Source organism: Silene latifolia, chromosome 4, assembly GCF_048544455.1.
Source record: "Silene latifolia isolate original U9 population chromosome 4, ASM4854445v1, whole genome shotgun sequence".
NCBI classification, from domain to species: Eukaryota; Viridiplantae; Streptophyta; class Magnoliopsida; order Caryophyllales; family Caryophyllaceae; genus Silene; species Silene latifolia.
The window spans coordinates 76,709,507-76,727,109 of record NC_133529.1 but is presented as its reverse complement, the minus strand read 5'-3'; the positions used below and the strand labels follow the sequence as shown (position 1 = coordinate 76,727,109).

At 34.1% G+C, this 17,603-nt stretch overlaps 1 protein-coding gene across 1 annotated transcript; it reads right to left on the bottom strand.

The window, feature by feature from the left end:
• Positions 1-1,201: 1,201 nt before the first annotated feature.
• On the bottom strand, positions 1,202-3,672 carry LOC141651668 (protein FAR1-RELATED SEQUENCE 5-like). The gene is made up of 3 exons (XM_074459368.1): positions 2,909-3,672; positions 2,662-2,800; positions 1,202-2,146 (listed from the first exon to the last, which is right to left on the bottom strand). The coding sequence occupies exons 1-3, from the start codon at positions 3,670-3,672 to the stop codon at positions 1,202-1,204; spliced, it is 1,848 nt and encodes a 615-aa protein (XP_074315469.1).
• Between the last annotated feature and the right edge of the window lie 13,931 nt (positions 3,673-17,603).

Genomic DNA, 17,603 nt, shown 5'->3' with positions numbered 1-17,603 from the left:
CAATTGGTAGTAATGATACCAACTGCCCGGGACATTCACAAAAGAAGAGCGTGCATTGTCCTAAGAGACCATGAGATTCAAACAAAAGTGTGTATGTAAGAAGATGCACAAGGTTGGCAACGAAGAAAGGAGCTCAGGGGGCCGTTGTAGAGGATGATTGCGCAAAGGATAAGTAGCAGATTGGTGAAGTTGTTGGAAAAACATTGTTATTTTAATTTGGATTTGGTAGATGATTAAAAAGTGTTGTTGCTTTCTAGTTAAAATTTTCGTTTAAATTGCAAACATCTATGAATTGAACACATCTTATTTCGGTAATCTATTTGAAGTGAATTGAACACATTTTCTCTTTACTGTTTCCATAGTCGCATTGTTATTTAATTAGTCATTTACTTTTGTGGCTATATATCTGCTATTTGTAGCCATATATCTACTATTTGTACGTTGTTACTAACAACAAATCTTGACACTAATTTGTAACCTCTATAGGTCAGGTCGTGACTTTTTTTTTGTGGGATCATTCTTCTGAAATTAGTGGCTATTAGTGACCGCTGTCTACATTTTTCTGTTTATGTAGCTTATTAAGATTAAATTGTGACTAGATTTAGGAACATTTGTTGAAGAGTAGTTTTTAAATGTTTGTGAACATTCTTTTATACTTAGTGACCAATTTTAAACTATTTGTATTTTTTAAATGAATTAGTTATTTTATTTTGTGGCCGTATATCTACTATTTGTAGCCATGTATATGCTATTTATAGCTTGTTACTAGCAACATATCATGAAACTAATTGTGACCAAATATCGGAACATGTAGGTCAAAAAAATAATTATGCGACAATTTAATTAGAAAACCAATGTATAAATATTTGGTGAGTAAAACAAAAATGCATTGTTCAAAAATTAACTGCCTCATTAATGCTACATTCAGAAATTAAAGCAAAACAAAAATGCATTGTTCCAACTACCGCAAAGTAAAAACTTATTTTGCTTATAAGAGCCTATGAATAGGAGTGTATGGCAGTTCGACCTCATTTGTTTTAGCGGAACGGTTTGACTTTCGTTTTTGTATCCCGCTTTTCTTCCTTTGTTTACGCCCCTTCGTAATTGCTCGTTTAGGATCAAGTATCGTAGGACCTGTGCGTGGAGCACTATTTGTTGGACACTCTGACGCTCTTCTACTGTTGAAAAAAGATTGGACCTCTTATAGAGCTCTTGAGTAAGCATGGTTCAATAATGACCTCGCTTCGGGTACACTCTGACATTTTGTAATCAGATTGTTGAACATGGTAAGCGATTGACGTCGCCAATTAACGGCCTCATTAATGCCACTTCTACGCCTATCATTAGGAAGAAGTCTGTCCCACACTTTCTTCTTGGCAAACTTAGTCCACCTCCTTGAAATGTATCGGTCGGGGATTTCAGAAACAGACCCGAGGTGTAAGATGCGAATGGAGTGGAAGCATAACATTCTGCTTTCCTGAAATTTACGACACGTGCACTCAATAAGTAAGTTAGAAGAATCAAAGGTGACATGGTGTGGATTTTCATCACTACCCGATGGATACACAAGGTATGACTTAATATGATCTTCAGTCGTACATTCTATGGCCCTTGTACCGATTGCGATACCGAATTCCTTCTCAAATGCCCTGAACAATTTCAGTGTGTAAACTTGGGATGCATGATCTAATAAGTCCACCATAGGAAACACAGATGTGGGCTTGGCACGGATATTATTAAATTCATTTCGTTCCTCTTCCGACCTCCATCTTCTGACTGTTGACTCAAATATGTGAAAGAATTCGATAAGTGAAGTAGTCTTAGTTGCTTGGAACCCCAAAGCATGGTTGGTGCTTTCACTCCGTTGCGACGATAATATACCTACTGAAAAGTATCCCTTATTTAATGCGGTGCTCCATTTTTCCCTTAAAGTATATAGACGATCAAACCAATCACTATCTTGTAGTCCGTAGTCTGATATCATTTTCCTCGATGTATCTTCGAATTCCGCCTCGCTATAACAACCATTAAGATATTTGTTGAATACGCTCTGGAATGATCGATTATGCTTCACTGAACCATAGTGTGAAACAGCATTCTGTTGGATATGCCATTGACATAACCTATGCCTTGAAGTTGGATAAACCTAGCAATTGAGTGATAACAGTTAATCAGGGGGTAACTATTAATAATGTAAATATAGAATGTGTCCATTTTACTATGAATATGTGACCATGTAAGTACATAAAGTAACCGTACTATAACAGGTTAAACTAATGAAAACCTCAGCCACTATTTTAGCGTGAATGGTCACAAACAACACAAAATAAGGAAATTCTATAGTAGTTATTCAAAACCTACACATAGCTTAAAATTGGTCACATTTTGATCTTAATAAGATACAAAAGAAAGGATTTAATTCATAACCAAAAAATGGCCACTAATGTCATCAGAATGGTCACAAACAACAGAAATAACACAAAGTCGGTCCCGTATCAATATTTGATTACAAAATATGCACATGTTGAGTTATACGTAGCCATTTTCCAAATATTATGTAACTATGTAAATATTTGATTACAAAATATGCACCTGTTTATAGCTAAATAATAAATTGTAACCATTTACGTAAGAATATGTGACCAGTTAAGTGTTATTTACCTCTTTGATGGCATTTGTCATAGCAAGGTCTTGATCAGTAAAAATAGTTACAGGACATACATCTTCTCCCATTGATTCATTGAAGGCATTAAACAACCACTCAAATGATTCATCTTGTTTATTTGATATGAATGCAAACCTGAACATAATGTTCGACCAATGGTTATTAATCCCAATTAGCGGACCGCAAATCAAGTTTTATTTATTTGTACGGTAAGTGGTGTCAAAGATAAGCACATCATGATACAATAAGTAATCCTCCTTCATCATCGAGTCACGCCCGAAAACATGGCACAATCTTCCGTCGGCACCAAATTTCAAACGGTAGAAGAAACCTGGGTCTTCAGATTGACATTTGGTCAACAAGCCGACCAAGGTTGATGCATCACTGCCTTCAATAGCACCCATCTTAAGCCTATTAACGTAATTGATATGGTCTCCCTTTGTATGTCCAACAAACTCCTCGCCTCCAGAAATAGCAGCTAAAACACGATATTGGACAGATGGGCGAACCAAGGCTTCGGTCATCATTTCAATCACCTCACCCTCTTCAGCAGTTATTTTCCTCTCTGACTTGTGGTTATGTTGCCATTGAGGGGGCGTTAAGCTATGGTTATGATCACGGTTATGGTTTAATATTTCCCAAAGGCCTTTCTTGTTGACTTGTGTCCGAATGGAAGCCTTGCAAACAGATCTGGTGATGTTGACTTTCTTCGTTTGGGTACTTGACGAAGAGGGTGTCCCATCAGAATTCAATGCTTGGCCATTACCGTGCTCACCCTGACAGTTATAGACAAAATATCTCTCATACTCGACATTCTTTTCGATACGACGAGTGCCTTTTCTGGTACCAAAACCAGTTGTTGCGGCATGTCTATTGTACAGAGTGAGTAAGTATTCCCACTTTGTAGCCTTCAATCCGACGAGAGAACTAGAGGTATCAAAATTTGATAAATTACAGACAAAATAAAATGATGAACGATTGAAATTAGACGAAAGAACATTGATCATACATAAATTTTGGATGATAAATTGAACCAGGGTCCATACCAACCGCATAAATAATTGATGAGCAAACCAATTTCACGCATCAAATATGTGAGCAAACCAATTTCACGCATCAAATAATTGATGAGCAAACCAATTTTTGGATGATAAATTGAACCAGGCTTAAGATGCGTGCAGCATACATCGATGAGCAAACCAATTTCACGCATCACATACAAAAAGCATGGATGAAACGCATGGACGGAATTGATAAATTGAACAAAAAACGTTCATTCAAAGATAAGGGTGCATATAAAAAGCGTTAATACAAGAGTCGTTCAGGAGCCTAATTGGTAAATTGTCAATGAAATGGGACGAAATTAGGACTGCAAAAATCATGCATTACCTTCTTTTAGAGAAACAATTGATCCGTCCTTGAAAAAATTTAACCAGGATTAGCATCTTCATCTACAATATCGTCGTTATGGAGTGCGGGTATTGTATCATCATTGTCATTGTTGGTCATCTTTCACAGGAAAAAAAATGGATGACAAGAAAGGTAGAAGATGAAGCTGTTAAATGGAACGTGGGATAATACAAAGTCAAAAGAGAATATTGTAAATAAGGTATGTGTATTATTTAGTTGCTATTTTTGTGGAAATTATATTTTTTTTAACATATGCCTAATTAAATCAACCCGTTTCACTTGTTATTTGGGTTTAAATAACCAGTATCCGAGTCCGTTTCACTATTGTCGTGTTTACAGCCGTTGTAAACAAGAATTTGCGTTTTTATATAATCAGTTTCTTTATCAGCTCCTAATTTTCAGCTACCTTATCAGTTACCTTTTCAGGTTTCATTTAGCTTTTCAGTTTTCAGCTACCTTTTCAGGTTTCAGCTATCTTTTCAGGTAGTTTTGTCAAACAGAGCCTTAATATATTCATTTAATAAAATACTTGAACACAAGTATACTTTTTATATTTGCTGATTTTACCTATATTTTAAGCAGAGGTAAGATTGACATTTGAAATAATGGCCCAACTATCGTATGTTCCATTTTAATTTGTACTCCTGTGAATTTAGATTCTATACACCTTTTTATACGTTTAATAATTGTTCATTATCAATATACTATTGTAAAAAGACTTGTGAGATTTAGCGGTTTACATCATTTGTTTTACAGCCGCGAAAGTGGCAATTCGCCCCCTTCACTTTGGTCAATGGTGAAATTATGCCCCTTAAGTTTCATTTGTAGCAATAAAGCCCCTTAACTTTAATCGATAGTGAAATTAAATCCCATTGTGTGATTTTTCATGGATATTCCAACAAAATGAATTTCATAATAGAATTAATCAAGTACAAAATTTAATTTTTATAATCTTATAACTTTTATACAAATATATAATTGTAATAGGGAGTATTTTTTTTTGATAATTTTACAAATGTTAGACAATTTATTATAAATGTTAGAATAGTTCATCAATTTTTATCATATTTTTATTTTGTTTATTATAAATGAATGTAAAACTATTGTTTAGATGAAAAAATAATTTTGTATAGATTATTAAATATAAAAATAAATTTTTGTTGAGTTTTAAGTGATTATTAAAGATCGAGGCTGAATTTCAATTTTTGTTAAAGTTAAGGGGTTTGATTGCTACAATTGAAACTTGAGAAGCCTAATTTCACCATTGAACATAGCTAAGGGGGCAAATTGCCACTTTCGCGGTTTCCGAACTAAGGCGCTGTTTAGTAAACAGCATATTGGCCAAATTTTAGCATATTCAAGGCTTTTAGCATGTTTGACCAATCAATATGCCAATTTTAGTGTTTGGTAAACAGCATATTGAAACAACATATTTGGGGTCAATATGTTGTTTTATAATATGCTGCTTACCCCAGCATATTGGCTAGCATATTGTAAAATAGGAAATTTTTCTCCATTTTACAAAGAAAACAAACAATCTACTAATCGTAATCTGCCAATTACCAAACACTCAAATCAATTTTTGCTAATTATAATATGCTAGTCAAACCTTCTGATAAAATCTGCCATTTATAATCTGCTTTTGCAATCTGCTTATGCTGAAATTAATCCTCTGTTTACCAAACAGGGCCTTAGTATTGCTAAAATTACTCTTCAAAATGGATTTTCAAATGATAAAATTTGCACATAAAATAATATATATGTACCTTTTTAAAATTGATACCACGTAAAATTTTATTTGAATGATCCTCATTTATGACATATTTGATTTATTTCCTGATTTTCATCCCCAATCATAACAATTTTAGTTAGTTACCACAATTTACTCTTTTTGTTTCTATTTATTTATGGCATATAATAATATATGATAGGATGATATTGACTGTGTGTATGCGACAATTTTTTTTTTTGAAAAATTAGTACTATTAGATTTTTTTTTTGAGTTAAGCTTATTTAATGACACATGGCAAATGAACATGACGATGACACGTGGCTTACTGGTTTCAGCTTTAATATAATACTGAATATGATTAGAGTAAATTATTAATTACATCCACGCTTAATCCATTTTTTAAAACTAACTCTCACGTCAAATTTTTTTAATAATTTACCCCCAAATTATTTGCTCAGGTTATGTTTTGCACCCAACACCATTTTCAGGCAAAAAAATAAATAAAGAATTGACGATTTTGCCCCCGCGTCTTGCTTTCTCTTTTTCTATACAACTTTGTATACCAGCAATTCATCATTTCCAAACGACTTCATGCTTTTTGCTTTCTCTTTCTCTATACAACTTTCTCTAATCAAAGTTGATTATACCATAAACCTTATTTTAGCATTATTCTTCTCTTCTTTCCCCCTCTTTTTATGGAGGTTTTCACCTAATTTCCCCCCAAAATTCCCTTGTTAAGCCAGTTAAAAACCTTGAATTAGGTTAATTTGATTCTAAAAAATGTCAAACTTTACTGATTGTTTCGTGGTACAAGATCCCCAATCAAATTTTGTGTGTTATTGTGAGAAATTGAAGCAGCTTCCAAGTAGTGAGTCTAAAGACCCGGAATTATACGCGTCAATGGAGGCGTCGTTGAGCGAGATGAAGGTGCACATGCATAGAAATCAACCCTACACCATCTCTGATCTTTCATACTATGATGTCATTCTCAGGCTGCAATGAAACGTTGTTTGGACCGGAAAATCTGTTATTATCTCAACCGCTATCTCTAACGACAACCAAAGGAATCTCTATACTGCCACTCTCAAATATAAGACAATACAGTGAGGTAGCACTAAATTGAACAAATGGGTTTGTTGACGTCGGTTGGGGGATTTCAGTCGAGCTATAGAAGAGAATGAAAGAGATGGGAAAGAGGGGAAACAAATTACTTAATAAAAGAACAACGGCAAAATCGTCATTTGAATTTTGATGGAAAATTGGTCTGAAAATGGTATTGGGTGCAAAATGTAACTTGAGCAAATATTTTAGGGGTAAATTATTAAAAATATTAACGTGGGAGTTAGTTTAAAAAAGTGGATTATGCGTGGGTGTAATTGATAATTTACTCTAAATATTACGAGACTTTAATATAAAAGACGACACCATGATGGATCGGTTTCGATTAAATGTAATTAAAGTAAGGGAATTATTATTCCCTCTTACCTTACCCTAATATACGTCCTCTTTCACGAAAAGGTATGATCGGGTTTGATTGTGCGAAAAGGTACGTAATATATTATATATATACTGGAAGTTAAATAAAAATTTTATTATCTTGACAAAACAAAAACATATGTACAACAAAGTGAAAGGATGAAAGTAACTTTCTTCCTCCATCATCAAAGTAACATAAAGGAACGAGTTAAGGAGGAGAATCAATCGTCTTATACTTCTTATTGTATTGAGTGCGTCTGTAAGACCGGACCAAGGTTAGTCCTTTATTCCGTCTATTGATTGTATTATGGTTGATTAAATTCAAGTCTATATTGATTCTTGGGATGATTTCATTATTGAAATCATAAAGTTTATCTTACATTTGGTATCAGAGCCATTATAAATTTGATTAATTTATCCATTAAAGATATGTTTAATTGGTTCACTCGTTTTATTTGATACATATTAATAAGTTTCAAAAGAAGTGTATTCATATGAAATTACCATCTATAAAATATTATTAAAAGGCTACCCTAAAATGACTAATTAACGCCACGTAGACAAAGCCACGTAGGATAAAAAAAGCCATGTAGACATAATAAAATTCATTTATTCCACCGACTTATTCTAAAATGGGTCAACTAATGAGCATCTCTTATCATTAATTGTAATTAAAATCATAATCAATACATATTAATCAATCATTCAATCCTTTGTCTAATTATCTTCCTATAGAACGTACTGTTTAGTAAATGTATACACCATTCATATTCCTATAACCTTTTAAATACTACATAATTCAATGGAGAATTATTATAAATAGTCATTTCTAATCCTCTTCATCTCCATTCACCCTTTCTCACACCATTATTCAAGTTTCAAGCCCATCAAACTTTATCACCAATTACCACCATGACAATGATATATTATACCAATTAACAAGCATTTCGAGCATTTCATTACTCTTCACATATTCATCTCCACATAATTCAAACAAAATTTCGAGCGAAAAATGCTCATTGAACCTTATAACAAAGCAATTTAGGCGGAGCTTGAGCTTAGTGTTCAGAGACGTCAAGTACCACAAGACTTGTAGTAGACAAAATTTAAGCTTGATCATTGTATATCTATTTCTTTCTTTCTTTCTTATAATATTTATCTCATTTTGTAGTGAATATCATTCTTTATGATGGAAACAAAATTTTCGAAGCTACATAACTAGGTGTAATTTTATTCGTTGTCTGAAATGGTTTTAATATGTGGTTGACATAATCATTTATTATAGCAAGTATTATACATTTTCGTTGCTTGAAGACATGCGAAGAAATTATTATGTAGGTGGTGTTTGTTTGTTGTATGAATTGTTGTGCTAATACAAAAATGACGGACTGCAATGAAATTTCAAAAATGGAAGGAAAAAGGTAAGAATGGGTTGAGATGAGGGAAAAATTAATGAAAGGAAAAAACATATCAAACAAAAAAATGTATTGTAGTGGAAAAGGAAAAACCAAAAAAAAAACTAAGAAAATGAAAGATCAAACACATCACATGCCGCATAAAGAAAACATAGAAAAACAAAATAAAATGCAAGAAATAATGGAAAACTAAGAGCAATAGCAATAGCAATGGGCGGAGGGTTTTTTTATTAGGGTTATCAAAACAAACCTCTAATATAAAGTTTGTCCCATTGCAATCAAAGTTTGTTCTTAAATGAACAAACTTGGTTTGAAAACAAAAACCAAGTTCTTTCAAAAAATAAGAAAAAATTGCGAGTCCCGTCGAATAATTAACCAATTAATTACATTAAGTAGCCAATTTGATATGGATTATAGAATTACTTTATTTAAAAAAATTTCATTATGACCAAAAAATGTTAGAGTATTGAGATTGTCAAAATATTTGCACTTGCTCTTATGTAATTAGGGTGTTTGGATCAATTATTTTTGGGCATATATTAAGGACGTTTCCCAGGTTTGACTCATCAATATGCACCTCACCAGTCCACCACTTAAACAATTTACCTAAGCGTATCCATGATTTTCACGGATAAAAAAACTAGTTCTTTGTTAAATGGGCAAGACTTATAATAACAGTAATGGTGTGTATGTATTAAAGCACAAATGATATATGTACTGGTGCATAAATGATTAGTACATAAATAGTAATGATTGTGTACGCACGCAATATAATTTTATCCGTATAAATTGTTTCAATTTGCCTTCTGTTGTGTTTGTTTCCTGGTTTGTGACAGCCTAATTTTAACAATAATGATATTGCATTATTAAGCATTGATTGTGGTTGGTAATCACTAAGATTTTTCCGCTGCGAAATTTATTCACGTATTAAAGATCGTGCTTTTGTTTTTTTTGGCATGTAAGTGATTATTAGGGCAGAACTTGCCATATCATCTTGCTACTATGGTCTGTTATTTTTGTCTGCATATGGATCAGAATAATAAGTTTTGCACTATGATGTCAGGTCAATGTTCATTTAATGGTATTGTATCTATTGCATTTCGGCCGTGTTTTTGGAGGATTAAATATTTAACAGATTTTTACTTATTCCGACCAGGGGCGTTTCAAAAGAATCGTAGGCCCGGTGCGGAAAAACAAAATGAGGCCCTAAAAAGTGAACAAATGGTTTATTTTTCATATGCTTAGCTGAACACATAAAAGTACATAAGAAAACTTGGATTACATCATTTATACATTCAAAACTCTTCAACCATATATCAACCACCTGATACAGTAGACTTGAAATTGATGTACAAGTGTTCTATGCCCCTCCGTTCTAATCGATTTCCGCCAATAAAACTTGAAAATTTGATTCCGAAAGGCAAAAACCTTCAATAATATACAAAGAATTAATAAAAAGTTAATGGGGAGGCAGATCTCGGGTCAGATATCCGAACTCCGTTTGCGGCATCGCCATCAATAAAATTTTCAGACGGTCTGACGCAGACCCATATAAAGAAATGAAAGAATTAAACAAAATAATTATGAATTACAAACTAAAATTAGAGAAGAATTTCTACCTTGTCTTTAGATTACTTCATCTTTGTAAGCTTTTCAACTTGAAATTATTGAACAACGGATGCTTTCTGTAAAAAATAGTAATAGATAGATCATTAATCTGGTGGCTAATTCGATTGAAGGAGAAATTGGGAGATGAAATTGATTGTAAAATTGTGTCATAATTTTGTGAAGATTCAAGATATATATAATCAAAATTCAGAGATTTTATGAACGTTTGACTGACTATTTGGGAATTGGGAGAGTGGAAATTTGGAGTGAGATAATCAGAATTGGGAAGGAGATAATTGGGAATAATTGGGAAGGAGATTAATTAAGGGGAGAAAATTAGGAGACAACCGTATATCTTCAATGCTCAATAGTTAAGTTAAGTTTTAGGTTTTTTTTTTAAACGATGGACTGGACTACGAACTTGGGCCCAAAATTTGGAAGCCCGGTTCGACCGCCCTGGCGTGCCCTTGGCCTTAGACGCCACTGATTCCGACACACATAAAGTTAGACAATAGAACAATTCACATTAAAGTAATGGATAAATTCATGTTATGAATTATTAATATATTATGATGATATATTTACCATTAAATTTAAATGTTTATTTTGTATATTACATGTTAGTCACCAAAGTGGCCTTGTTATATTGCATTTAGACATTTGAAATTAAAGTTTTTAATTGATCATGATTAAAAGATATGGTTAAATGACATTATAGTTTGATTGATCAATTATTTTTTTCTTATCTATATTTTGGGAGATCACCCAAAGGTGGTTCATTAAATATAGTTGATAATATAAAATGATTAGTTATTCATAAATTGGGTCTTATAGTATGTATATCCGAAGATAGCATTCTTATTTGATTCATGTGTGTTATAATTAATTGTTAAAGTATATATTAACATCAATGATGGTTACTTGTGTTTATGTGTTGCCCAAAGGTCATTTAAATACATGTATAAAAGTTTATATAATATTATTTGAATCTGTATGATAGTTTTTCAAAGCATTAATTGGTAACATGTATAAATGTTTGCAGCATCTCCAAATATGTTTGCATCTACTAACTCTTTTGTTAAGTTCAATGGGCTTAATTATGATTATTGGGCCTTAAAAATCCAGTATACACTGGGTATCATGGCTTTGGACATTGCCATCCTGACAGATGATGAGGAACCAACAAAAATTACACCTGATAGCTCCGAAGCTGAAAAGTGACATTATCAGGCTTGGGAGAAATCTAACAGGTTGGGTTTACATCTTATGACGATGACAACGGCTGATAACATTAAGCCCTCCATGCCTAAAACAGAGAAAGCAAGGGAATTCATGCTCAAAGTAAAGGGGTGTTCAGAGTCGGATTTAGCTGATAAGGCAATTGTTGGTAGTTTAATGAGTGAACTGACTACTAAAAGGTTTGTTTGGTCTCAACCGATTCATGATCATGTAACACACATGTCTAACCTAGCAGCAAAGTTGAAGACTTTAGGGATGGACGTAAGTGATACTTTCTTGGTCTAATTCATCATTAATTCTCTACCTTATGAGTTTGGCCAGTTTCAGGTGAACTATAACACCATAAAAGAGAAGTGGAACTATCAAGAATTAAAAGCCATGCTTATACAAGAGAAGGGGAGATTAAAGAAGATGAAAGATCAAGTTGTTCATTTCTTGAGTCATAATCGTGCCAGCAGCAGCAAGGCCAAACCGAGTAAGAAGGGTAAGAATGGTAAGAAGGGAAAGTCTTTCTTTAAAGGACCTGAAAGTGCGATCCAGAAAGAGAAGAAGTGTCACTTTTGCAAGAAAACGGGACACTTTAAGAAGGATTGTCCTAAAAGGAAGGCATGGTTCGAAAATAAAGGTAAACATTATAGTTTTGTTTGGTTTGAATCAAATCTTATAGAAGTACCTAATAATACTTGGTGGTTAGATTCTGGTGCAACTACTCATATTTCTCACATTAAACAGGGATATCGTATGATCCAGCCCATAAGAGGAGCTGAACATTTTGTATCCATGGGAAACAGGATGAAGGCACGCATTGAGGGCATTGGGACTTACAGATTAATCTTAGACACTCGTTGTCATATAGATCTTACAGATTGTCTCTATGTACACGATTGTGCTAGAAAACTTGTATCATTAAGTAGATTGGATAATTTAGGTTTTAATTTCAAGTTTGGACATGGTGTATTTTGAATGTATCATAATGAATACTTTTATGGTAGTGGTACTTTGATTGATTCACTTTATAGGTTCAATCTTGATGTTAAATTTTCTGATTCCCTATTTTATGTTGAGTGTCAAGATAATTAAACGTAGTGCATCGAATGAATAATCAGCTTACTTGTGGTACCAAATGCTAGGTCACATATCCAAAGAAAGGTTAATGAGGTTGGTAAAAGATGAAATTCTACATCAATTGGATTTTAGTGACTTAGATGTGTGTGTAGACTGCATTAAAGGTAAGCAGACTAAACATACAGTAAAGAAATCAGCTACAAGGAGCTCTCAGCTTTTAGAAATTAGACACACCGATATCTCTGGACCTTTTGACACTTCATCATGGAGTGGTGAAAAGTACTTTATCACCTTTATAGATGATTTCTCCCGATAAGATTTCACTTATTTGTTGTATGAAAAAGGCTCATTCTGTAGATATCCTTGAAATATTCATAAATGAGGTGGAAAGGCAGCTAGAAAAAAAAGTGAAGATTGTGAGGTCTGATAGGGGTGGTGAGTTTTATGGAAGGTTTACTGAAAATGGACAATGTCGTAGTCCCTTTGCAAAGCTACTTAAAAGTAAGGGTATTTGTGCACAATATACAATGCCCGGTACACCTCAGCAGAACGGTGTTGCTGAAAGGCGGAACCGTACTTTAATGGAAATGGTTAGGAGCATGTTAAGTAATTGTTCTTTACCTCTTTCACTATGGATTTATGCATTAAAGACAACAACCTATGTTTTAAATCGGGTTCCTAGTAAAGTAGTTCCTAAGGCTCCTTACGAACTATGGACGGGAAGGAAACCGAGTATAAGACATCTTCGAGTTTGGGGTTGCCCAGCTGAAGTAAGGTTGTATAATCCAAATGAAAAGAAGCTAGATCCTAGGACAGTCAGTGGTTATTTCATTGGCTATCGTGAAAAGTCAAAGGGGTATAGATTTTATTGTCCTAATCACAATACGAGAATAGTAAAAACTGGAAACGCTATATTCATTGAGAATGGTCAAACTTGTGGGAGCATTGAACAACGAAAAGTGGACATTAAAGAAATTCAGGTTGAAGTTCCTTCTCCTGAAGTTGCACATGAAATTGTTGTACCAATTATGCCGTCACAGTCAAATGACATAGTGGAACAACAACGAAATGAGGTGCAAAACCCATAAAATGACAATAACAATGATGATCAAGTCACAATTCAAGGGGAGAATAATATGTCACGTGAACAGTCAAGGCAATCTGTAAGGCGAAGGAGATTAGCCAACGTTCCACAGGAACAATTAAGGCGATCTGTAAGAGAAAGAAGATCAGCCATCCCAGATGACTACGAGACATATAACGTTGAGGTTCAATGTGACTTGAGAATTAGTCAGGATCCAGACTCATTCCTTAAGACCATGGAAAGTGATAATTCTGAAAAATGGTTAATTGCCATTAAAGAAGAGATTAAATCTTTAGATGACAACAAAGTATGGGGCTTAGTAGTGTTGCGTGAGGGTTCTAAGGCCGTTGGGTCGAAATGGGTCTATAAGACCAAAAGTGACTTTAAAGGTAACATTGAAAGGTATAAGGCTCGACTTGTTGCCAAAGGTTTCACTCAGAAGGATGGTATTGACTATAAAGAAACTTTCTCTCTGGTGTTAAAGAAAGATTCTTTAATAATTGTCCTGGCTTTAGTAGCTCATTATGATCTAGAGCTTCACCAAATGGATGTAAAGACCGCCTTTCTAAATGGTGAGCTTGAGGAAGAAGTATATATGGACCAACCTGAGGGATTTACATCCCCGGGTAATGAAGATAATGTGTGTAGGCTGAGAAAGTCGATACATGGGCTAAAACAAGCTTCCCGACAATGGTATTTAAAGTTTAATGATACCATTACGTCATATGGGTTTGTAGAGATAACCGTCGATCGGTGTATCTACATTAAGATCAGTGGGAGCAGATTTGTTATTTTAGTCTTATATGTTGATGATGTAATACCCGTCCTTTTAAGGACCCGTTGACCGACATTGACTGACCTTAGACACCGATCTAGACCGTGGGACACCCTAAGAGGGATGCTTCATGACGTGATAAGCTTTGTGCGTATGGTACTCGATCTAATCGAGGCTACTCGATCGAGTAGCTTGGGAGCTCGATCGAGTAGGGGTCACTCAATCGAGTAAATTAGTTACTCGATCGAGTAGCGGGTTTACAGCAAGGATTTATATATCGTGTTTTGAGAAACCGCAAATCATTTTCGCCTCTCTTCTCTAAACCTAGATGTCGTCTCTCCATCTTCCCTTCACCATAGTTCCTTCCTTTGAGGTCCTTGAAGATGCTTATGCCATGGGGATGGGTTGCTTGATTCGGGTAGCGGTCTTGACGCCGGATTGTTATGCGTAGGTATGTCATCGTCATCATCTTTGTTGTTGTGTTTTCAGTTAGGGCTGTAGTAATAGTAATAGATGATGGTACTATTTGTATAGGTGTATTGCTTGGTTGATTGGTATCATGTGATCGGACGTGGAATCGCTACGGTTGGCTAAAGGTAGGTTCGCCTACTCAGTACTGTTGATTGTTTAGAGTGTCTTTTGATGTGGTTTGATTGCTGTAGTGTCGGTGTGGTTGTCTGATTGTGATAGTTGGTTGGTATTGTGTTGTTTCGTTGTCGTTGTTGTGGTACCGCTGATTGTGTTTATTTGTCTCTGATTCTCGAGGTGCGTCCTCGGCTGAGTGGAGTCACTTGCGGGAGTGGCTTCACGCCCGTAGTTCGCCCTCCGTGGAACCCGCCACGGGAGGGTATGTGCACATTAATGGACATGGGTTTATCGCTCGGTATGATGAGCGGGGATTTGGTGGGTACGGCTGCGGTCCCCCACTGGCAGGGCTGGTCCAGTGGACAGTCGGTGACGGAGATTGGTTGGATGAGATGTGTTGTGTATGACTTGTTGTGCCTGTGTTGTGTCTATGGTTGTTGGTGCGTTTCTTGAGTTACTGACCTTTTATGGTTTGTCTTGTTGTTTGTTTCTGTTGTGTCTGCCGTGATCCCTTATGGTGAACAGTCAGTCTTAGCAGGTTGTGATCTGGATGTTAGGTGGGTGCTTGGCGGGATGAGTCTTCCACGAGTTAGGACAGAAATAGTCTACAAAAGTGACAGTAGTTTGAGTTGTTCCTTTGTATATATGTATTGTAGTTTTGTTAATCACTATAATGTATCTTAAATGTTCTTTTATCGACATTTGATTATCACTGTCCTCGGGCAACCGAGATGATGACGCCCTTATATGCTAGGGAAGGTCTTGTTAAGGCTCCTTGGTAGATGGGGGTGTCACAAAGTGGTATCAGAGGTCTACTTGGGGACAACAATTGAGTCTTCTGTTGGAGTAGTGTCCTCCACAATAAGTGCGTATACATATTAAATCTCGTAAAAGGAATATCAGGGGTTTATTTATTTATTTGTTAGCTGGTCATCGTTAATCGGTAATGATTGGCTGACTAGAGTTTGACATTGCTGTCGTGTGACGGCGGTGATCAGCTGATCCCTTTAGGTCACACCTATAGGATGATGCCCAAATAGAATAAATTAATTATTTGTATAAGATACGAGATAATTAATTCCTTGTATTATTTGACTTTTTAGTTAGTCACATAAATGTATTATTTGATGACGGGTTACGAACTCGGGACAAGGAGATTTATTATTTAATTATGTGATGTTTAAATAATAAATGATTAGAATTTATTAATTAATAGTTAATTAATTAATTTTATACGATATGTGTATATGTGTTGAGGTGGAATTAATTAGCTATTTAATTTTACAAGAGGTTGTAAAATTAGCTAAGTAGGATAATATTGACACATTGTATGTTGATAAAATAGTCTTATGACCACTTAATAGTTAAGTAGTCATTGGTAGTTAATTTGTATTATTTAAGTGTTAAATAATAAAATTAATATTTAATTATGTAAGATAATTAAATATAAGACTTATAAGCATTTGTGGGGCAAATGTCGAAAATCGAAATGGACCCAAAATGGTCCATATGGACTGATTTTTTTTGGGTATTACAAGTGTTCATTTGGTGGCATTTTCCACTCCTAATTGTCCCTCCCAAATTGCCTATAAATACCACCAAACTCCACCATTTTTTGTTGTTGGAAAAATTGGATGAAAAATTGGTCTTTTCTTGTTGTTTTGGAAGGCTCACTTGGAGTTTTTAAAGACCATTTTCTTCTTATTTTGTTCATCTTAAAACATTTAAAACACATATAAAATAAACTAATAATATTATCAAAGTAATAATATAATTAGTACATCAAAAATACAAATAAACAAGGTTTACTACTACATATATCTAGTTAGTATTATAATAGTATTTTGGGTTGATTCTTGGGTGATTCATTAGGAGACCATCTATTTTGGTGGTTTGTTGTCTTGGAGGATCATCCATTTTCATAGCTCAAGAACAACATCAAGGAAGGAGTCCTTGAGTTGTGCCCAAAACTTGCCTTATACAATGTAAGGAACTTTTGTCATAAGATGGTTTAATACCATCTTTTATATTTTTATATGCATGCATGTAGATTGAGACCAATTTAAATTAATTTGTATTTTTAATATCATAGGATGAGTATTAATATGGTCTAAATAACTAACAAGTGGTATCAGAGCATTGTTAAATACATGCATGTTGTCTTAAGACGATTTTAGTAATTTATGAGATAAATTAGTAAAATTGATATTATGTCATTAAAATTAGTTTTTTATCACATAATATGGTCTTTCATGTGTATAATCTGGTCTTGGAATGATATGGGACGAAAAATTTGATTTTTGTTAGTTTATTTACTTTTTATGACTTAAAATGGCATAAAATTGAGTTAAAATGCATTGAAATTAATTAAGAGTTAATTAAATTTGGTTGCATGTTAATTTTATGCATGTTTATTTAGAAATAACCACATACATGTTCTATTTATGAGAAAAATAGAAATTTTAAGTTAATGTGATTAATTTATTTAGTTTAATGATTTTTATTTGATAAAAATTGGTAAATAGTGGTTATTTTGTAAATAAATATTG